General features: G+C 39.1%; 1 protein-coding gene across 2 annotated transcripts in view; it reads right to left on the bottom strand.

Moving 5' to 3' along the window:
* The window catches only part of CDADC1 (cytidine and dCMP deaminase domain containing 1), a 55927-nt gene extending 32418 nt beyond the window's left edge, over nt 1-23509 (bottom strand). For both annotated transcript variants that reach the window (XM_045796828.2, XM_045796829.2), the window contains exons 1-4: nt 23317-23509; nt 22491-22588; nt 15901-15975; nt 4592-4769 (exon numbers count right to left, since the gene is read on the bottom strand). In XM_045796828.2, coding sequence (XP_045652784.1) covers nt 4592-4769; nt 15901-15975; nt 22491-22588; nt 23317-23398 — 433 coding nt within the window. In that variant the 5' untranslated portion in view covers nt 23399-23509. The remainder of the gene's footprint in view (nt 1-4591; nt 4770-15900; nt 15976-22490; nt 22589-23316) is intronic.

Genomic DNA, 23509 nt, shown 5'->3' with positions numbered 1-23509 from the left:
TTTACAATATTAAGAAAAAGTCCATTAGTATCACCATCATTATACCACATCATTAGAGTCTTTAAGTGTTGGGAGCCTGTAAGCTCATGATGATGGATGTGACTTTTTCAAAATTCTGATTTTCACTTGAAGAGTCACACTTTATCATTGGTAACAAATACCATCAGTCTTCCTGGGAGTGACAGGTTCACTTCATTCATTTTTGAGAGAATATCTGCCCAACAGCCAAGTCTTAAAAATTATAGTTTGTTCACAGTGTTCCATGAAAAACAGTGAATAATTCAGCTCATTAACATACGCAGAAAGAGTTAGGGGGTCCCCAGAAAAAGAAAGAGAAGTCATTTCAGGCCGCTAGCTATGATCTCCGATCTCCATGATCTATGCCTTCTATGCCTTCCTTACCCGCTCTACTCGCTCTACTCGCCCTAGCACACTTCTTGCAGAACTTCCAGGGAAGTGTCAGAGTTATAAAGAAATGAAAAAAGGATTTTAAGGGAACAAAGGGAATGCAAAAACTAACAGTCTCTACCAGGCCTGGAATAGCCTAACCGTATCAGTCACAATAAATCAGTGGTAAAAACTCCCAGTGCTACCAATGTTCATAGCAGCAATGTCCACAATAGCTAAATCGTGGAAGGAGCCGAGATGCCCTTCAACAGATGACTGGATTAAGAAGATGTGGTCCATATATACAATGGAATATTACTCAGCAATCAGAAAGAACGAGTTCTCAACATTTGCTACAACATGGACGGCACTGGAGGAGATAATGCTAAGTGAAATAAGTCAAGCAGAGAAAGACAACTATCATATGATTTCTCTCATCTATGGAACATAAGAACTAGGATGATCGGTAGGGGAAGAAAGGGATAAAGAAAGGGGGGGTAATCAGAAGGGGGAATGAAACATGAGAGACTATGGACCATGAGAAACAAACTGAGGACTTCAGAGGGGAGGGGGGTGGGGGAATGGGGTAGGCCCGTGATGGGTAGTAAGGAAGGCACGTATTGCATGGTGCACTGGGTGTTATACACAACTAATGAATCATCGAGCCTTACATCGGAAACCGGGGATGTACTGTATGGTGACTAACATAATATAATAAAAAATCATTATAAAAAAAAAAAAAAAAAAACCCAAAAAAAACACTCCCAGTGCTGTTTCAAAAGTAAAGAAGGCCCTGCATTCCTTACCAGAGATAAGGAGCCCAAGACCCCATCTTGTTTATACAGCTCTAGGTGCTCGCCTGTAGCCCCTCCCCCTTGTCTGACCCTTACCTCTGCCTCATTATGTAGAATCTCTGCCCAAGGAGGAGCACAACCCTCATTAACGTAACATATAACGTATGCAAAGGCATGTTTCCTTAACACCAACGCACAGCCTTTGTATATGATGACAAAACGCCCCTTTCTGAATATTCATTCTAACCCTAAATAAAAGGAACTCATTCACCCAGCTCAGGAGTCATGGATTTGGAAGTTATTCCCCATGATCTCCTTATTTGCTGCAAATAGTTTCGTTACTTTGGAGTGACAACTGCACCTTGTCCGGACTAACCAAGGAGCCAACTCATGAACTCACGTTAGTTCGGTTACAACAACTCAAACATCTGCACACATAAATGGTTTTCCTTAAGGCAACCTTCATACTTAAGTTAGGTTTCTAGCAAAAGTGCTTTGGGTCCACCTCCAATTTTTCACACAGGGTATTAGAAAGATGTATACTTAAGGATTGGGATTTATTAAAATTAATAATTTTTACTGTTTCATCAAGAACATTCTTACAAGAAACCCTCTTTTTTAACTCCAAGTTCATGGCCATAAAGAATACAAGGACTACTACTGCCTTGATTCATAACACAGCAACAGTTTTACTCACCATTGTTTGGTACTATTAGTATAAGTGCAGGTTTATTATGAAAACAGTATGACCTTGTGGACCAGCAGGAATCCACAGACCACACTTTGAGAACCACTGTGCTTTAGAAATATTTCCCTTGTAACTGACCTAATACTAATTTAGCATGGGGTTAAACCATGACCCTTCCCAAGATCAAATTTATAAGCCTAATATAACAGCAATTTTATTTATATATGGGTCTAACAATAACATAAAAGCATTTCTATTGTAGGTCGTTCCTGATTTTCCACACTTCATTATTTGCTTTGCGAAGTTCAAATGTCTTAACTCAAAGACATCAAGCAGTGGGGAGTTACTTGCACTCCCCTATTTTTCTAATTCTAATTCTGATTCTCTAATAGGTCTGAGGCTAGTAAGAGTGCTTTCAGCATAGTCAGCTCAGCACAAAACACAACTATGTTTTATTCATTTTTCTCCCTTTCTCTAGAAGAGCTCAACCGACAGTGTTTTGGCCCTTTCACATTATTTTTCTATTATCAATGCCACCGTCTCAACCCTACTTTACACCCTGCCTAATGTAAGAGTTTGCTCATCAAGCTCTTAACCTCTTATCTTTCCATGTTCCAATTCAATAATAAAAAATTAAAAAGTAACAGTAATAAATTTTATCATGTTACAACCTGCTCAAAAAGCTTCAGTGGCTCCATATTATCTATAATAGGATTTATAGGTCAATTAACACAAGTGATAAAAAGAATATCCAATCTGCACAATTGGTAAAAAAAAAAAAAAAAAAAAATGTCCCCACTACTCTCATACCTATCTTCCCTACTCATAACGGCAGGGGAAAAGCCTATAGAATCCAGCAGTACCCAGGCTCTACCTGCTTGGAATTCCTGTTGCAGGCAGGAGACTCTAGCCACATGACCACTTCTCCTGAAAGTGCTTCACTTGTAGTTCAAGGGCACTGTCTTTACTATGGAGGATCACTACTCTTAAGACCTTCACATAAATAAAAATCACCCCTCCTCCAAATGAGTTTAGGAACTCTGTTCTATAAGATAAAGCTCAAAGGCCATACGGTTTAAGTTCTCTACTTGAGTCCCAACCTATCATTATCATCCATTTGCTACTATTCTTTCCAAGAGTAATTCTCCATTTCGAACACTGACCTCCAGAAACTTGCTTCTCACAAACTGATGACCCCACATGTGCTGTCCCTGGGACCAGGAACGTGTTCTTCCTTCTCTCCATCTGACCCGTCAAGATCCAGCTTAAGTCCCAGCCTTTCACTACATGCCAGCCTGCATGGATCACTATTTCGCCTCTGAATTCATGTATCACTTAACAGCCTTTATCACTCATTTGGTACTAGCTGATGTGTTACATTAAGTTGTAATCCAAATAACCCAAGTAGCAAATTGAGGGAACGGATTAAAACTGTATAAGCCTTTTTTGGGACACCTGGGTAGCTCAGTCGGTAAAGCGTCTGCCTTCGACTCAGGTCATGGTCCCAGGGTTCTGGGACTGAGCCTTATGGGCTCCTTGCTCAGCCTGGAGCTTGCTTCTCCCTCTCCTTTTGCCTGCCGCTCCCTCTGCTTGTTCTCTCTCTCTCTCTCTCTGTCAAATAAATAAATAAAATCTTCAACAACAACAACAACAACTATATTAAGGCTTTTTTCCGCAGAAGCTCTCCAAACCCCGTCTTTTTGGGTTTTAAAGGAGGCCTCATTACATAGGCATGATCAATTAAATTATTGGCCACTGGTAACTGAACTCAAACCCCAGTCCCTCTCTCCTTTCCCAGAGGCCTGAGGAGTGAGATTGAAAGCTCCAACCCTGGCTGGTTCTGCTGGCAACCAGGCCCCCATCTATGGGGTTTCCCAAAAGTCACTTCACTAACAAACTCAGGTGTGGCTGAAGGGGGCTTGTTAAGAATAACGAAAGACACCTCTATCACTGTCATCAGTCAGGAAATTGCAAGGGTTTTAGTTGCTTTGTGCCCGGAATGGGATGAAGACCAAATATCTAACTCATATTCTAAGTCACAATATCACAGTGCCTATGTAAAAGATGTAGTATTTTTAAAATGGGACAATGGCCTGCATACTTACCTGGGTACAAAATAGAATCACAAGCATAAAGAGCTTTAGTGAGTGGCCTGGTGTAGCAGAGATGGCTCGTTGTGCTTCCTCTTCCGAAGTAAAGAGCAGTCACTGAGAGACAGCCGCCCAGCCAGGAGCTACAGAGCCCACAGCGGATGGGAACAGAAATGAAGCATGGGACTTCCAGGCCAGCGTTGTTAGGAGCAGTGTGCCTTCTCTGTCTCAGTCTGCCTCTGGGTGCAGAACACTCAGGCTTGAGAAGATGACAGCGGCAATAGGACAGAAGATGCCCACACCCATGAAACAGCCACATGGAGAAAAACCGTCTGCTGTTCAGCAACACCTAGGTTGGACTATTACGTGGGTGATAAAGGTCTAGTATATTAGGCCACTGAAATTTTAGTGTTTGTTATAGTAGATGGCATTAGCCTACTAATACACGAAGGGTCAGCTACATAGTTAGTGAAGGGCTGAGACCAGAATCCATGTTTTTTGACACTAGCAGTGTATCAAACTATATTCTGATATGTATTTATATTTCTGCATGATTTCAGTGGTGTTTAGGCAATTTATCTTGGTTATTCTTAAATACTATTAATCACCAACCAAGCCTTATCTACACTTACCATTTACAATCATTTTCAAACAAGCAGAACAGGGTTTTCTGGAAAAATAAAGATCACAGTTTTTCAGCCTTGACCCATGTTTTATAAGAGCGATTTTCCCAGCATGTAAATCTTCACTAGAACAGTGGAGACCAACAATTTTCGTGTTTTTCACCACCACAAGACCAGTTCTCTTCACCTACATTAAAATACAAAATAATAATGTATTAGTTATAACATCTATTAAAAAAGAAACAGGCCCCAAATGGAGTCACTTGTGCTAAGTCCACCTCATCAGTCTGAGACTTAATACCTAACTGCAGTTTTGGCCTCTCCCAGGAATATAACCTTAACCAATCAGACTGAAATTTCCTGGTCAGCTAGTGAGGAAATCTTCCTAATAAACTCCTGCAGTCCCCCAAAGGAAGGTGACCTTGCCTGAAACAATCCACTATTTGCTAGATACTTCCTTTTCCTGTCCCTTCTGCCTGTAGAAGCCTCCCTTTTTGCAGCCCTTCAGAGCCCCTCCCTATTTACTAGATGCTGTATGATTCATCAATCACTGAATAAAGCAATTACATCTTTAAGTCTACTCAGTTGAATTTTGGTTTTTAATAGATTTGGTAGCAGCATTTGGATCCAAAGGAAAACTCCTGATAGCTCCAGGGACAACAAGAAACACAAGCATGGTACCCGTGAGCCCTTTGAGCTCTCTGTCCTTTTTGCCATATCTAAGGGCCATGGGTAAGGGCCATGGGTAAGTTCTTCTTGGTTCTGAGCTCTGCTGTCTTTGCACTGAGCTCCTAATCTGATTGGTTTTCTAGTCTAAAATCCCCCATTTGATTAGAATCCCCATCCCTTGATTTAGCCCTCAGATTCCACACGGGGAACTCCTGGTGGTTTCAGTCTACAGCTCCCCATTGCGTGGAATCCCAGGCTATAGTCCCTGTTTGTTGAGGCCTGCTAGTTCAGTCCTTTCCCAGTCCCAGATTCCATGTTGAGAATTGGTAGTGCTGTGCACAGGGCCTTCCCTTGGCCAGGCTAAGGTCACATCTCTTGATTACTGCTGGTGTGTTAAGGTAAACATGTCTGTCTAAAGGCTATTGCTAATTGGAATCTTGGGAGACCAAAAGCTGCAAAATTGGTGGACATGGGTAGAGCACTTAAAGCTCTTAGAGCGATCGCCACCTAACTCTAAGACTCCAAGACTCCTGTGTTAGGATAAGTTAGTCACAGAATGGATTAGATTGACACTAGGTCACCCACCAACCTCAAGAAAATTTTGATGCAACTAGGTACAGGGTAAAATACCACACAACTCCCAACCCCAACCCAGCAGCACGTCCCTCTTAGCTATTAGCTTGGTTCTGAGAAACCCACTTAGCTTGTTTGCATAAATTAGATAGATAGATAGATAGATAGATAGATAGATAGATAGATAGACAGATAGATAGAGATAGATAGATAAAGGGACGCCTGGATGGCTCAGTCAGTTGAGCATCTGACTCTTGGTTTCAGCTCAGGTCATGATCTCAGGGTCCTGAGATCAAGCCCTGCATTGGGGTCCCTGCTGAGTGTGGAGTCTGCTTGTCCCTCTCCCTCTGCTCCTCCCCCTGCTCTCTTTCTCTCTAGAATAAATAAATAAAATCATAAAAAAGAGAGAGAGAGATCCTTCAATTGTAAAGCATACCACCTTCTGGCACACTTACTTATTTTAAGTCTAAAAATTATAATCCTGGAAGCTATAAGTATCTACAAAATGACAAAATCTTACCAAGCTCTTTTGTATCCTAAGAAGTTGGCTTGGTAACAATCATTAGGGTGGTAACAATCGTTAGGCCCCAAAATATGGCCGGACAGAAATGTGGGTTGCACCTCATTTACCATTAGCTACAGCTGGACAGAAAATATGGGTTAAGCTCCCTTTCTGGCTAGGGCCCTACCAAACTGCGATAAGCCCTCAGGTAAATAACAGCCTAGAATGCAATGGACATCATGAGGAATGGTCCAATTAGATAAGATCATTCAAAAAGGAAGGGTTTCCGAATCAAACAAACAGAATGGTATATATCTGTTTTAACTGGCATGTAGAAGCCTCCAAAAAGCTTCAAAATACCAAAATACCTTCATTGAAAGATTTGTTTCAAATCACTCATGAAAAATTAAAGACACAAGAGGTACATAAAACAGGACTATAAAACTGAGGTAACTCCTATCGTTATCCTCTATCCTCCTTTAATTGAGTATTCATTCTAGTAATCCTCTGGCTGAATCTTCTTTCCATTCTGAGGAGACTACAAGACCATAAACAAAAGTCCACCAAGTTAGTGGCCTTACAGACACCCCCATATCTATCCTCGAAGGAGGGCTGACAGGGCTCCAAGGGAGTGTCAGGTAAATTGCTACCTTATTCCCTTATACAGCCAAGGGAAACTAAAATTAAAACGAATGGAAACCCTTGCCAAATTTTGGTAGATACCACAGCTACACCCTACTTTATACCTCACCAGGAGTCTGCAGATGGGATCCTAGGAAAAACTGGCCAAGGCTGGCTAAGGGTGAGAACTCTTACCAGAGTCAGCTCTCCTGGATCTCTGTCTACAGTAACCGGTAGAGAGAGAGAGAATCTTTTGAAGCCTTTTTGTGGATGCCTTTGAGTCCAAGGAGTTATTTAGTACTGCCGGGAATATTTACTGTTTGTCTCAGCTGAAAATTGACACGTTACTTAAAAAGATGTTTTTTAAGTAGCTTGCCCTGTGGTCAGAAGTTGGCCAGATTAAAAGCCGATATTCAAAGCCTGACTGGAGTTTTTCTTTGCATTCTCCCCTAAGCTAAAATAAAAACGATGAGCCGAGAGGAAAAGAAAGAAACCTTTTCATGCTTTTGTGGAAGGATTCACTAAAATATTACAATGACAAACAGCTCTAAACCCGGAACACAGAAATCTTTTGATTTCCATCTTACTTGGAAATATTTTCCCTGATATAAAAGAGCAAATTGAAGACAATGTGGTTGGATGGATAGATCAACCTATGATGTCATTTAAATTACAACCCAATTCCTTGAGAAATTAAAAGCAACTGTTCTTATCTTACAGATCTTTGCAAAACCAGAAATACAGCTCTAGAGACAATTCAAAGTCAACCAATTCTTTTTACCAACCCCAAACCTCCCACATTTATCTCAAAAGGCTTATAAGTAGTTTCGGGGGAACTTAACGTTCTTCCCTGTGCCTTTGAGACGTACACGTTTTACCAGGTCTTCCCCGGGAACTCTAACCTCAACCATCCCCAATTCCTAAGACTGAAGAAAAGAAGTGTGCGGTGGGGAGGAGGGCAGGGGCTTTTTATAAATACAAACTGCTACAGAAGCTCCCTTGCCCAAAATTTAGTTCACAGCTTTCATAAAATGCTTGTCAAGGACAAATACAAATCTTAAATGTCTTCTTCACAAATAGTATAGAAAAAGCCTTAGCCATCTGAACAGGTAAATTTAACTTATTCCAACTGTTCTTTTATAAGCCAGTGAGTTTTGCATTATCATACTTGTCTCATGGCTAAAATGTGTTTTAAAATTTTTATTTATTTATTTATTTTCATGGCTAAAATCTTCAAATGAAAGCTCTAAGGTCTCTGTTTGCATCTCTCTATGTTTATGTACATCTATGTAAATGTGTTGTAGACGTGTGGTATTTTCTACCTCTGACTAGTATTGTCAAAATTAATTTGTAACAAAGTTCCATTTAATTGGCTTAAAGAAAATTAAGGACTTAAATGGATTACTCATAAAATTCTCCAAAATATAATAGAAACTAACACAAATGTGTTTCAGGTTCACAGGATCTAGAAAAATATTCAGTATTAAGGCTAATTTAAGTTTGTCGGTTTAATTAAAATAGACATGTCTTTAGAGTTAGCAACACTGAATATAATGCAGTCGTACAATTGTATTCTACCTGGCTTTACTAGCCAAAAAAGTTCATGTTATCTCTGTTACAAAATCTGCCAAGTAGAGAAATAACTTGGAATGATGAAATTTCATAACCAATCTAAATGTAATTGTTCAAAATAAGTGAACTAAATAGATGTGAGATAAAAGTTCTTGGGCAAACTTTTTAAATAATTTCCCCTAATCTTTTTGGTAACCTGAAACCTTAAAGTTTTGCTAAGTTAAATCAAATGATGGTTAGTCACTGAATGTCTAGATTATTTCCAATAACATGAAAGACTGAAACATTAATTACTGAACATGGGTTTATCTACTTTTTGGCTTCCTTTTACAGAGGAGCTAAACATTTTAGGGTTTGTATTAAACATGTTTTGTGCCACACTGAAAAATTTACTACGAGCAGGCATATGTTTCTAGAAATTATGAGAAGTATTTATAACTTTGCAAAGCCACAGAATGCTAATGTAAAAGATAATTCACAATTGTTTACTTATTTTTATTAGAAATTAAGGCTCTTAAGGGTTAAACATTCTAATTTATTTAATTAAAGCTACTAGAAATAATAATAAAAAAACCCTCCATATGCAAGGAAAGTAGGATGTGTGTTTTCAGTAAAAGAAGGCATTAGGAATGCATTTTTTTTTTTTGAGGGAAAAGAAAGTAATTTTGTCCTAAAGTGAGACTGGTTATTTCAGAATGGGAAAGAGGAAGGACATAGGACAAAATCTGAAGGGATACTAAAAGGGTTGTAGAAGATTTGTGGAAAAGGAGTCCCTGGAAAGGAATATTGTGTGTGATCAAGCTGGCTAAGATTAGAATAAATTAGATTAAGTTTTTTTTTTTTTAATGACTGTATTTTTTTAAATTATGTTCAGTTAGCCACTATATAGTACTTAAATGAATGTATTTTAATAGCAAAAGTAAGCTGGTACAAAATTAAAATTTGGTTTTCTCTTTGTTAAAAGGATAAAGTTTTCTCGGACTATTGGTCTGTTGTTGATAAGAGAGTGTAAAAAGGTTTTCTTTACCTTTTAAGTAATCTGCCCATAAAACAAAGATTTTGTGCCTTCTCAAAATAATCTTATGTGTTTCATGTTGTCTTCATCAGGTCTTTGATTACTTAAAAAACCAGATTCTTCGCTATTAAAAGAGTTATTTTTTTTACAACAATTTAACTTTATGTATTTGCCTTTGAAGTCTTTAATTGTCACTATGGTTAAAGTAGATAACTAAGTATTGTTTCACAGTGACCTATGATCCTATTTGACCAAGTGTTTTAAAACCTTTTGATATTTTTGACAAAGTTGGAGACCTCAAAATCAAATTCACTAGGAAGAGGAGCCAACATTGAGGCACACTCCTTTCTCTCCCAAGATGTGGGATCAAGAATATTTCTTTCCATTCCTCCTTCCCTCTCTGACCATCCTTTCTCCTAATTCTTTTTTTTTTTTTTTTTAAGATTTTTATTTATTTATTTGACAGAGAGAGACAGCCAGCGAGAGAGGGAACACAAGCAGGGGGAGCGGGAGAGGAAGAAGCAGGCTCCTAGCGGAGGAGCCTGATGTGGGGCTCGATCCCAGAACACTGGGATCATGCCCTGAGCTGAAGGCAGACGCTTAACGACTGCACCACCCAGGCGCCCCCTTTCTCCTAATTCTTACAGCATGAAGGTCTTTATGATTTTGTCCACATTTTGCCTTGCTCTGGCCTTGAAAGATAATAGTGTTTCAGGCCATTACAAAGGGGTTAATCCAACTTCCAAACAATTGTTGGACTTGCCTTGATGCTGGTGATTCTGTAGTTCTGCCCATCACAAACTTCTCCCTGATTTCCAATGCCTCAGCTTCTTCGGAACAAACCCTGCCTCTTGTTAACAACCCCAAACCCAGGGAAACTTGCATCCAAACTCTGCACAAAGAGAGGGACATGAGGCAAGAGTAACCAGAATAAAAACTGCTCGTACAGTCTACAGACCCTTAAATTTTCCTGGCTTCCATGGCTGTCACCTTTCCAATTCTGAGCCTCAGACTCAAAAAGTAATTACAGGAGGCATACGTGATTAAAAATTATCTCCCTGGGGCAGAACTGTAATTCTCTGGTTAGGAGTGAGTATGAATGAGGCTATGATCAGGAAACTCTCCTTAACTCTTTAAAGTATTACAGAATCTTTAAAAAAAAAAAAAAAAAACCAGCTTAAAAAAACAGCTGCCCAACAAAATCCTTAGACCCTCTGGCCAAAGTTGTTCTCAGTAACAGCATGGGCCTTGATTATTTTTTGGCTGAACAAGGAGGTGTCTGTGCTGTGACCAACACCACTTACTGCTTGTGGGAAAGTTGAAACTCAGCTATAAAACCACTGAACGAGCCACTTGGCTTAAGAAAGTGACTCCTTCAGCAGGGTCTTCCTTTAACTTACTTAATTTTGATTGGTTTGGGTGTTGGGGACCACAGCTCCAAACGCACTCTAGATATTGGGGATTGCCCTGTTAATAATAATCATAGTGGTCTCTCTGGCACGCTGTATTCTCTCAAATACAGTTTGCAATGTGTGTTCACAGTCACTAACCACCAAATCATCCCCCTAAGACTGGAACATCAGAAAAGGAATGAAGAGAATGACCAACTTTAAAAATGTGAACCTGAAGTCATGGTCTGTGAATACCACAAAGATTCAGCAAAAAAACACCAAAAACAAAACCAAAACTCATGACCTGTGAATATCACCACAGAGGATCAGCAAAAGCTGTAAGAATTTCAGAGCAACTGCCAGGGATGGTGCTAATGCCTTTAGTTTTGATCACATTTCTCAGGTGGAGGGGTCCAAGCAACCGACAACAGGCCCCAAATGGAGCCACTCATGCCAAGCCCACATCATCACACTGAGACTTAATGCCCAACCTAACTGAGGTTTTGGCCTCTCCCAGGAATATCATCTTACCCAGTCAGACTGGAATTTCCTACTTAGCTAGTGAGGAAATTCACCTGATCGACTCCTGCAGTCCCCCAAACGAAAGTAACTTTGCCTGAAACAATCCACTATTTGCTAGCAATTTCCTTTTCCCGCCCCTTCTGCCTGTAGAAGTCTCCCCTTTTTGCAGTGATTCAGAGCTCTTCTCTATTCACTAGATGGGATGCTGCTTGTTGCATGAATCGCTGAATAAAGCAATCAGATCTTTAAATTTACTCAGTTGAACTTTGTTTTTTTAACATTATCTAATGATTATATCATAGATTATACTTGATTTATTAATAAAATGAAAGTTTTATTTAGTTCTTTATCTGAACACAGTTTGAACATTTCTCATTAGGTCCAAAAACTTTTCTGAAAGTTTAATGTTGGCTTTATACCAGAAATTTTCTAAATCTAGGTATTCTTAACTGAACAATGACGTGTTTAATTATTCATTAATTTGTCCAACTGAAATATAAATACACTTTAACCTAGGAAAGGGGGAGAACCAAGTTGATTTGATTTGTTTCTTAAAGCATCCAGTCTCTAACTATTTGGTATCAAGCTTCTATGTGGTAATAAGAAAAATGTAGAAAACCCTGTGGTTTTATACATGAATAAGTGAAGGCCAAAGAGATTATGTGACTTTCTGAAAGACCCACAGATGGTAAAAGGCAGAACTAAAGCAGAGGTCATCTTAAATTTTAAAATATTTGAAACATTCATAGCAGCATTGTCCACAATAGCTAAATCATGGAAGGAACCGAGATGCCCTTCAACAGATGACTGGATTAAGAAGTTCTGGTCCATATATACAATGGAATATTACTCAGCTATCAGAAAGAACGAGTTCTCAACATTTGCTGCAACATGGACGGCACTGGAGGAGATAATGCTAAGTGAAATAAGTCAAGCAGAGAAAGACAATTATCATACGGTTTCTCTCATCTATGGAACATAAGAACTAGGAAGATCGGTAGGGGAAGAAAGGGATAAAGAAAGGGGGGTAATCAGAAGGGGGAATGAAGCATGAGAGACTATGGACTCAGAAACAAACTGAGGGCTTCAGAGGGGAAGGGGGTGGGGGAATGGGACAGGCTAGTGATGGGTAGTAAGGAGGGCACGTATTGCATGGTGCGCTGGGTGTTATACGCAACTAATGAATCATCGAACTTTACATCAAAAACCAGGGATGTACTGTATGGTGACTAACAGAATATAATAAAAAAACATTAAAAAAATTTGAAATACTGACTCAATAAAGATAATTCTCAACTTCCTTCTAAAAACTGGCTCTCCCAATTTTTCGTACTATGGCAATCTAGACTAATGTGGTTAGGTCCCACCTCCTACAAATACATAGATTATTAACCAAAAAAAAAAAGTTTTAAATGCATAGTCAAGCTCAAAAGAAAGACACCCACTCAGGTGTTAAAAACGAAGAGAACTCAAAGCCAGAGCGGTGAGCCTGAGCTCCCTCAGCAGGGTCCCACCCACAGGTCGGGGACTGGGCGGACTCTGCGTCTAAGCCCTGGAGACTCGGGACAGGCTGGGATTCTAAAGAGGTGTTACTTTAAACCTAAAGTGTCCTAACTTACACAGATACTAATCGAAAAAGTTGGTGTGACAATATTAATATCAGATAAAACAGACCAAGTTAAAAATCATTTCTATGTAAGGCACAAAATAGTCTATGCTGTTTTCACAGGAAAGGACTCTGAGTTAAGGAATGTAAACCCGATCTTTGGGTTTGGGACTGACTGTTACAGTATGTGCGGAACTTGGGCTGAGAATAGGGTACCTGTTATTCCCTACTCCCTTTCAAAGGGATTTACTCTACAGTTATCCCCAACATGACACATCTTGAAATTACTTTATAGATCAGACCAGAGCTTTATTAACTAAAACAGACAAATTTCAGTTTCAGTTATGAGTATAAATGTTTGCAATTATGGAGAATGATATTTTGTAAAATGCCTAAAAAGGAAGAATGAGAAAGTTTTATAGAATTCCTTTTCTGAGTTAACCAACCATTTCCTAAACTATAAGGACATTTAAAAGGAATACAGAAATCTTTCCTTTACAAAATATACTTCCGAAAATATATCTAAAACATGAAAGATCTATATTGGCTTTTAAAACAAGCTTTAAATTTACCATGAGTTTATGAGCCCTTTCCCCTTCCAATCCCAAAATTTCTTAAGAGTTTTATGTTCCCCAAATACAAAGTATACGTTAGTATCTACTTCTGAATAGTTCCGGTAAGTTTTTCTTTTTCAATTATAACTTTGGAAAAGAACTGATAAGGTCTTATCAAGAAATCTCAGCATGCTAGAGCTCATTTTATTAAAATGAACCAATTGTGAGGCATCTGGCTGGCTCATTTGGCTCATGTGGTAGAGCATGCAGCTCTTGATCTTGGGGTTGTGGGTTCAAGCCCCACGTTGGGTGTAGACACTACTTTAAAAAAATTAAATATTTAAAAAAGAAGATAAAATAAAATAAGATAAAGTAAGATAAGATAAAATAAAATAATAAAATAAAATAAAAATGAACCAATTGTGACAAACGCAAATGGCTGCAATTAAATGATTTTAGCTTTAGACAGTTTCTCAGTAGTTAAGTAGACAGAAATAAAGCCAGAAACCTTGGCCACAAACGACTTTCCACTTTTTCCACAACAAACTATTCCTAGTGCGCCTGGGTGGCTCGGTCAGTTAAGCATCTGCCTTTGGCTGAGGTCATGATCTGGGATGGGGGTATCCTGGGATCGAGTCTCACATTGGGCTCCCCACTCAGGAGGGAGTCTGCTTCTCCCTCTGCCTCTGCAGCTCCCTCTCTGTCAAATAAATAAATAAAACCTTAAAAAAAACCCAAAAAACTATTCCTAAAAAAACCCCAAAGCTATTCCTAATAAGCAGGAGCATACTCATCAATTTATGATCAGAACCATCTTTATCCCTCCCCCACCCCTTAGCATAGGCACAGAGACAAACAAACAAACAACAACAACAAAAAACAAACAACCTTTTAGGCTAAGTTTATTTAACACTTTTTTGTCTAGAGTCCTCTTCACCTCAGAAAATACCTTTTATCTTTCATTTTGTTTTTAGCTCAGGCCAAAATGTCAAGTTTGAGACAAAGATTTTTCCATCCCAAACTTAAAGCAAAACAAGCAAATAAAAGCCTAAGTTGCATTCCATTTTGCACTTCCACTCACTGCAACCCCCAGGAGACTAAATCTTAGTGAATCACTGTTCTGGATCCTGCTTCACTTCGCTAACATCTTGGCGAGGCCTCTGTATTATCTTAGTCACAGGGTTTTACATTAAAATGTAAGCAAAAGAGGACAGTCTGCGTTTTGGTAAACAAACTAGTATATTAAGTGGTGAGTCGCTATTTTTTTGCTTTTGCCTTTCTTAGAATTAAAAACATCTAAATATTCAGAGACAAATTATTTCTATAATCTTGTTGGGCATTTTAGAGACTCACTCTCAGAACTTATCAGGAGATCTCCAGAAATGCACATCAGAATCATGAAGGTAACTTCTTTCAAAATATACATGTTTTGTCTCCACTGGATACCCAATAAATCAGAATCTCTCTGGAAAATTCAAAAGATTAAAATAACAAGGAAATAGTATGCAATATTAAAAAGAACAAAGTTCATCTTATCAGGTCTGGGTTTAATTTTACCCTTCTTACAAGCTAGTAAATCAGCCTGCTACTGCTTCATGGATCCTGGCAGAACACATGAAACTCCGGGGTCAGAGAAAACTTGATCGTTCACAGCACAGCAAGCAATATAGCACCATATTTGTGATGTTTCCTTTGCCCACAAGTCCCACAGGGGTCATGCAGATGGCCCAGATGGATTCCTGGACAGGAAGTGGGTTGTGTTATAGGAAAGGAACACCGAACCTGGGGATTGCTGTTTTATCACAGACAGAAAGCAAACCTCCTCTCTGTCCCAGAGGGAGACATTAGTTCAACCCTCAAGGTTGCTTGCTGCAAACACAACTCTGAGAAATGGCCTAGATAAAGAGCAGTTGGGGCCTTGCATTCTTTAAACCAGCAAGATGTGCTGGAGTACGAGAGGACCGTGTAAAAGAACAGCCTAAGAGTGTTTGTCAACACATGTATGCAAACTAATATGGAAATGTATCAAGAGTTAAATTTGAAAATTAAAAAAAAAAAGATGTAGGAACATATTATAAAATAATCTGGGTTTGTTTGTTTTTTTTAAACGAGAGACATGTATAGTCTTGTAAATGCATAGAGAACTTTAGAAGGACGTGAAGGGTATATAAGAACCTGCCTTAGAAGTGGAAATGGGAAACCTGAGTATAAGAAGGACTTTTATTCTACTTTATATCATTGTTTTTGCTTTGTTATTACAAACACATCTTTTTAAAAAATCATAAAAATTCACCTGTTTTTTGTCAGTAGATATCCTGGCCATCTCTTCGTTATCTTCTAAGGGTCCATGCTTTCCCTCTTCCTTTTCCTAATTAAAAGCAGATTAAGGGGAAAAAAGGATTAGTGCACAAAACAGAATTAGTTCAATATTTCCTATTTGAAGGCTGGTTTTCTTGGTTTTGGATCATTCATTTTTTTTTCCTGATGAAAGTCTGCAATAACTTCACGATTTGTTCAGGTTTAAGTTCAGACTACTTAACTTAGTAAATAAGGCCTTTACAATCAGGCTCCTACATACTTTTCCAAAATACAGAAGGACTGAAAGTTGTGGTCAGAAAATAGAATTCTGTAGTTTAAGATATTGGAGTTGGGCAGTTTTAAGGAATAGTCCAGAGTGTGGCCATAGCTAAAAAGGGCTAAAGGGGAGTAGGGGTAAATTTACTGGAAGTGGGAAAATAAGGAACTAGGCAGCAAAGGCATTAGATATGGACTGTGATAGGCAGAGTAGTGGTCCCCCAGAGACTTGCCTGTCCCACTCCCTGGAGACTGTGGCTATGGCACTTGTTACTATGGCCAGATTGAAGATGGAATTAAGGCTGCTAATCATCAGACCTTGAGATGGAGGATTTTCTGGGTGGACCCAATGTAATCACAATGGTCCTTTTAAGTGAAAGAGAGGCAAGTCAGTGCCAGTGTGACGCAACATGAGGCTCAGTCTGCCACTGCTGGCTTTAAGGATGGAAGAAGAGGTTCAGGGTTCAAGGCAAGTGGGCAGCCTTGAGAAACTGGAAAAGGCAAGGAAATGGAATTTCCCCTGAGCCTCCAGAAGGAAAACAGCCCTGCTGACACTTTGATTTTAGTCTAGTGAGACCCATTTCGGGGTTCTGACCTCCAGAACTGTAGGATAATAACTACATATAATATGTGTTTTAAGCCACCAACTTCGTGGTAATTTGTTACAGAAGCAATAGGACACTAACATATGGATGTCCACAAGTCTCTTCTGAAAGTAAAACTTGGAAAGTTTTGAGCCAGGGGCTAAACTCCTTCATTTATTAATTCAACAAATATTTACTGAATCCTTGCTATGCGCCAGCCACAGACCTAGTTGCTCAGGATGCAGCCCTTATAGAGCTTACGACACAGGAGAGTGACTATGAAGTGAGTCGATAATTAAGACAGAACGATATAGCAGGATTCTGCGAGCCCTGGTAGGAGGGATATGTAATAAATTGGAGAAAGTTTGAAAGTGGGAATGGTAAACTTGGTGAATGTTGAATTCAGTCTTATGAAACAAATGCTGGATGCTAGAAAAGGAATAACCTCTAAAAAGTTGACAAGGAAAGCCATGTCCTGGAAATCACATTTCTATTCCTGCACAACAGAAGTGGAAGAAGTGATCTTGGTAGCGGAATGGTGGGAGTGAGATGGCAGTAGTGGTGATGATTATATGAGTGATAATAATAAAGTACCTAACAGTGTTTCCCAAGCACGAGGCTCTAAACTATCTCATTTAATCCTCATAACTTTACAAAGTAGTCCCTATTGTTTCCATTTTAGAAATGAAGAAATTGTGGCTGAAAGAGATTAAATAACTCCATAGCTAGTCAATGGGAAAGCCAGGACCTGAGTCCAAGTCCATTGTCTTAACCATTAATGCTACCCTGTTACTGTTCTGGAAAAGTACAGCAAGTAAACAATGGGAAGAAATGGGAGAGAGGGACAGAAATGATGTGTAAAAAACAAGGCAACAATACACTTATTCTAATTCTTATACTACAGTAACATTCAGGCAATTTAGATATGTTTAACTTAACTAAAATGAAAAACTATGAACCAATAGGAGAGATTATTATTTTAAAATGATGGCCATTTTCAGTGGTGCTAACCTTTATTCTACAACTTTTAGTTAACTGTGCTTTTACCAAGAAGTCTCAAAAACAATTAGTTTCTCTCCCACTCATTTATCTAGTTTTGGGCTAGAGTCTTAAAAATCATTGGATTTTATACTTAATGTAAACTTTGCTGAACAATCCTCAAAGAGCATCCATTCAGTGTAAATATTTGACAACATAGAAAATCTCAGGTATCAGTCATATTTAGAAGTGGATATAAGTTAAAATACACTGAGGCTGGTAAAAATGAATGACAATCTAAATGTCCAGTACTAAGGGAATACACACGGTACATCCACACAATGGACTGTTACGCCAACATTAAAAGGATAATAACAAACACATATAGTACAGAGTTTGTGCCAGGCACTATCTAAGAGCTTTACAAATACTAACTCGTCCACTTTTCATAAAAGCCCCCTGTCGTATGTACCAGTATGTACCAGTAACATTCCATTTTATGGAATGAGGAAGTTGAGAGAGGGAAAGTAACTTACTCAAGATTACGTAACTAGTAAGAGGTGGAGTCCAGATTTGAACCCAGGCAGGCTAACTACAAAACCACTGGCTACTCTTAAACCATTAGACTAAGTTGCTGCTCCAGTGTGGCTAACAGTATTACAGCATAAGCATTTTCCTATTTTAAGTGAAAAAGGTTGGATCCAGAGTAAATGATCTCAAATAACTTAAAAAAGAGTGAGAGAGAGAGAAAAGATTGAAAAACAGCACAACAATGTCAGTAGTCGCTAGATAGTGAAACTATGAAAAATTTTTTTTCTTCAGTCCATTTTATAAATAATAAACATACATTACTTTGGTAACAAAAATATTTAAAGAAGACAAAAGGTTGGTAAAATGTCAAAGGCAGTACTTCCAATATAATTACATGTCAAATTGCATCTTAGAGTTTCTGTGACTTATTTGTATAGCAGAAGCAGAATAAAGAACAGAAGCAGAATAAACAAACTTCTTATTTTAGCTTAAAGAACATTTTCTTCTCTTAATAGGAAAAAGATCTTACTCAACCCTATGAACATAATGTGCAATTAATACTGAATTTATTTAATACATATTCCTGTTGAAAAGAACTTAATTTCAGCAGAGGCTTTATTCTTTATATATAATATGTTTGTGTGTGTGTGTATAAATACATGTGTGTGTATATATATATATATATGAATTAAAATAAGATCTAATCTTCATATTTAAAAAAAGGTGTCTTCAAAATTAGTCCTCAAAACTCTAAGAAGCCCAGCTTTTTAAATGTGCTTTTAAAAAGTCTTAAATCTCGGGGTCCTTGGGTGGCTCAGGCAGTTAAGCAACTGACTCTTGATTTCGGCTCAGGTCATGATCTCAGGGTCATGATCACAGGTGAGATCGAGCCTCACATCCACCCCGAGTAGAGCCACGTGACAGGCTTCGTGCTCAGGGGGGAGCTTGCTTGAGACCCTCTATTCCTCTACCTCTGCCCACCCCCCCAACTGCTCACATACATGCGCATTCTCTCTCTCAAATAAATACAATCTTTAAAAAATAAAAAATCTTAAATTTCTAAGCATTTGTTCTAATCTGTCTCTTCAAGACAATTTTATCTGCAAAAAAACCAAAACCAAACCAAAACACCCAGTTTGAAAATCTTCCACTTTGATAAAATAATATTAAGCTACTAAGAGGCCGAAAGAATAAAAGACTTCAAAATCATGAAGGAAATGAAGACCTTCTCAAAGTCATTAATAATATATGGAGCCAGGGTGGGGGGTAAGGGAGTGATTAATAGGGAGTAAAAATGCAAAATGCTTTGCTATTTTTTAAACATTTCACATAGTAATTGGAGGAGAAAACTACTCCAAGATTTAGCATTTTATCAGGAAAAGAGAATTCCCTATATACACACAGACTTTGCACCCTTCACAAAAATCCACTCAAAATGGATCACAGACCCAAATGTAAAACATGAAACTAAAAAACTCCACAAAAAATAACATAGGATAAAACCTAGATAACATTGGGGATGGCGATGGCGATGTTGATATTACAAAGGAACGATCCATGAAAGAAATCAGTGATAAACTGGACTTTATTAAAATTGAAAACTTCTCCTCTGTGTAAGACAATGTTAAGAGAATGCGAAGACAAGCAACAGACTGGGAGAAAATATTTGCAAAAGACACATCTGATATAAGACTGTTATCCAAAATATACAAAGAATTCTCAAAACTTAAAAATAATAACCTGACTAAAACATGGGCCAAAGACCCTAACAGACACCTCACCAAAGAAGATACACAAATGACAAATAAGCATATGAAAAAATGCTGCACATCACATGTCATGAGGGAAATGCAAATTAAAACAAGATACTACTACATGCCTATGAGAATGCCCCAGAACACCGACATAACCAAATACTGGAGAGGATGTGAAGCAACAGGAACTCTCAGTCATTGCTGGCGGGAATGCAACATGCTACAGCCACTCTGGAAGACCGTCTATTAGTTTCTGACAAAACTCTTTATCATATAATCCAGCAATCACGCTCCTTGGTATTTACCCAAAGGAGCTGAAAACTCACATCCACACAAAAATCTGCATACAGATATTTATAGCAGCTTCATTCATAACTGCAAAAACTTGGAAGCAACCAAGATATCCTTCAGCAGGTGAATGGATAAATTACGTATGGTATATCTAGGCAATGGACCTTACTCAGCAATAAAAAGAAGTGAGTGATTGAGCCATGAAAGGACACAGAAGAACCTTAAATCCATATTGCTAAGTGAGAGAAACCAACTAAAAGGCTACATCCTACTGTATGATTCCAACTATATGATGTTCTGGGAAAACACAAAATTATGGAGACAGTTAAAAAAAAAATCAGTGGTTGCCATGGTTGGGGATGGTGGGGAAAAGATAAAGAGGTGAATTTCTGGGGCAATGAAGCTATTTTGTATGACACCATAATGATGGCTACATGTCATTTACATTTGATGTATACAGGATGCACAGCACCAAGGTGATCCTGATGCGTCAACGTAGGCTCCTCAACCGTAGCAAATGTACCACTGGAGAGCATGTGGTTAATGGTGGAGGCTATTCATGTAGGGGGGAGCAGGGAGTATACAGGAAATCCGTGTACTTTCCCGGAAATTTTGCTGTGAACCTATAAGTGCTTTAAAAAGATAAAGTCCTAATCATTAAAAAGTTAAATCTTTAATTCCCTGTTAAAATTCGTCAGTGTAGTCCTTATAAAAAGCTGAACTCCCTTACAAGGCATACAATATGTTTTATTTTCTGATTCTTATATACCTTTCCAAGCTCATCTTCAGTCTCTTCTCTTCACCCAACTTCACCCTCCCCCATGAGGATCACAAGTTCTCTCACTCCTCCACGCTTTTCCATATAGGGTCCCTTGGCTTGGTAAATATCTACTCATTCTTCATGTCTCAGTGCAAATGTAGCTTTCCCTGTGCATCCTTCCCTCACTTCCCCATGCAGAGCCTGGCCTGCAGTCTTCAGTCTTGGTAGCATCTCTGCTTATACTGGGTACTGGACTCTGCCATCTAACTGCATCTTGTTTAAATACCTAATTTTTGTCTCCATTAGAAAATAAGAACCAAATCTTTCTTTATGTATCTCCATTGCCAAGCACACAACCTTATCCACCATAACGAAGACATCAAAAAGAAAAAGAGAATGGTTATGAATGACCTCATAAGAGTACTATTGTATTTAAGGATTTACAAAAAGTCATTTTGTGGAAAATGTGAAGCAATCTTTCAGCACAATTACTGGCAAGTTGGAAACTTCCATAAGCATATGCAGAATACAAGCACGATTTTCTAAGAGAAAAACAAGCAAAAATCCTGCACTTAAAAAAAAGACTGAAGGAAAGTACCAAAATGTTAAAAATGTTAAAAGTGATGTTGTTAGAATGGTGAGAAACCATGGGTAATTTTTCCCCCTTTCCTTTTTTAAAAAAATGTCTTAAATGCTTAAACAACCTAATACTATTTTCCATATCTAGCCCTGGCCCCCTAAAACATTCTAAATTTCCTAATCTACCAAACCAAACCAAATGGTGAGAACCTAGCACCATGCCATGGAGGAAAAAGATGAGAAGGTAGCACCCTGCTGCCCAAGGGTTGGAGAAAGTGAAGATGTAGACTTTTATGATTATTATTTCTATATATTCCTAATCTGTTTTGATCACCTCTTTCAGATTCAAAAAAGAGACTATTTACATGGAACAAGAAACCAATTAGCATTCACAGATTACCTATTACAAAAGCAGATGCTAAAGGACTATAAATAAGACATGGTAAAATAAGACATAGTAATAAAAATAAGGTAAAATAAGACATGATCTCCATCTTCATGTAATTTACAGTTCAGTAGAAGAAGGGGGAAACTACCCACAGGAAACATCAATAGTATACAACTGGGGCATAAACTATGCATCTAATTGTCCAAACCAACATATAAATACCATTAATACCTGATAAACATGGTACAGTCTAAGAGGGTAACAATTCTATTTTTAGATTAGAAAGATGAGCTATTACAGCTATGAGTTACAAATATCACACGAAGCCACAGAAGTATTTTGCAAATTTTAAGGTTTTCAGTTTGCTCTTTAAGTGTGACAGAAACTGGAAAAATCTAATTTAAACCATTGCTAAGTGGGAAAAACTAAGGAAACAAAATATACCTGAGATTTTTGTCTTTGGGCTTTTACTGCTGGGAAGAGCTCCATCCAGAGACTGAGCAGGGTGAAAAGGTTGACTTTAGAAAGCCTTGGTATTTGACCTGTACAAAAGAGAGGGCAGACACTTCAAAATTTTTACTAATGATGAAAACAGGAACTCATCCTCAATGCCATTTGGATGCTGCAGCCTTAACTCGGCTGCTTTAGTAGGAGGCAGAGAAAAAGGATGAGAGGACAAGAGAATCAAAGGGCAGGAGCCTGGCTACAGGCTCACTTTCGGTGACCTCCTCCGGCACTTTTCAAAGTTGGGCCCTTTCTCCAGCCCTCACAGGGCAAGGGAAAGAAAATGGTACAACTGATACATGTAACTATGGGAACAATCCAAAGGAAGTTATGAAAAGTCCTTGCGTCTGATGTCATCGTGGGGCAAGCTTTTCTTTAAATCGTGGTGTTGCAAGAAGGGCAGTGCGGTGACCTTCGCGGGGAAGGCAGTTGAAATACAGGAAAGCGTCGTGTGTGGTTAATTTGGAACTCAAGGCAGAAACACTGACTCAAGACCCGAGATCCTAGCTCTAGGTCCTGGGAGGAACAGTGAAGGGCGGGGGCGGGGGTGGGAGTAAGAGGGAATGAGCGCGACTTCAAAAGCAGGTACTGCCAGGCCAGGGTTCCTGGTGACCGAGGCGAGAACGCGCCGAGGGCGGGAATGAGACACCCCGGGGCAGAAGCACGGGCGAGGAGGGGCAGGCAGGGAAAGCGGAGTTACAAGGAGGCAGAGGCTCAGGGCAGAGCGAAAGGCTGGGGTGGCAGCAGCAGGGTCCGAGGCACTCACCGGTCATGCTGCCAGTCTGGGTGCTGACTGACCGCCCGGCCCCCGCGCTCTCCAGATTTTGCATCTGCCCTGCTTCTTTCATCCCAAGCCTAGCGGCCTCTGCTGCCCAGAATACCTCTCGCTGTCTGGCATGATCTTGGCCCCAGCGGCTCCACCTCCCGCCTCCTCCCAGCAACTCTACGGCAACCGCCAA

Source organism: Ursus americanus, chromosome 10, assembly GCF_024610735.1.
Source record: "Ursus americanus isolate L20-20 chromosome 10, mUrsAme1.1.p, whole genome shotgun sequence".
NCBI lineage: Eukaryota > Metazoa > Chordata > Mammalia > Carnivora > Ursidae > Ursus > Ursus americanus.
This window is presented reverse-complemented; position numbering and strand designations above follow the sequence as displayed.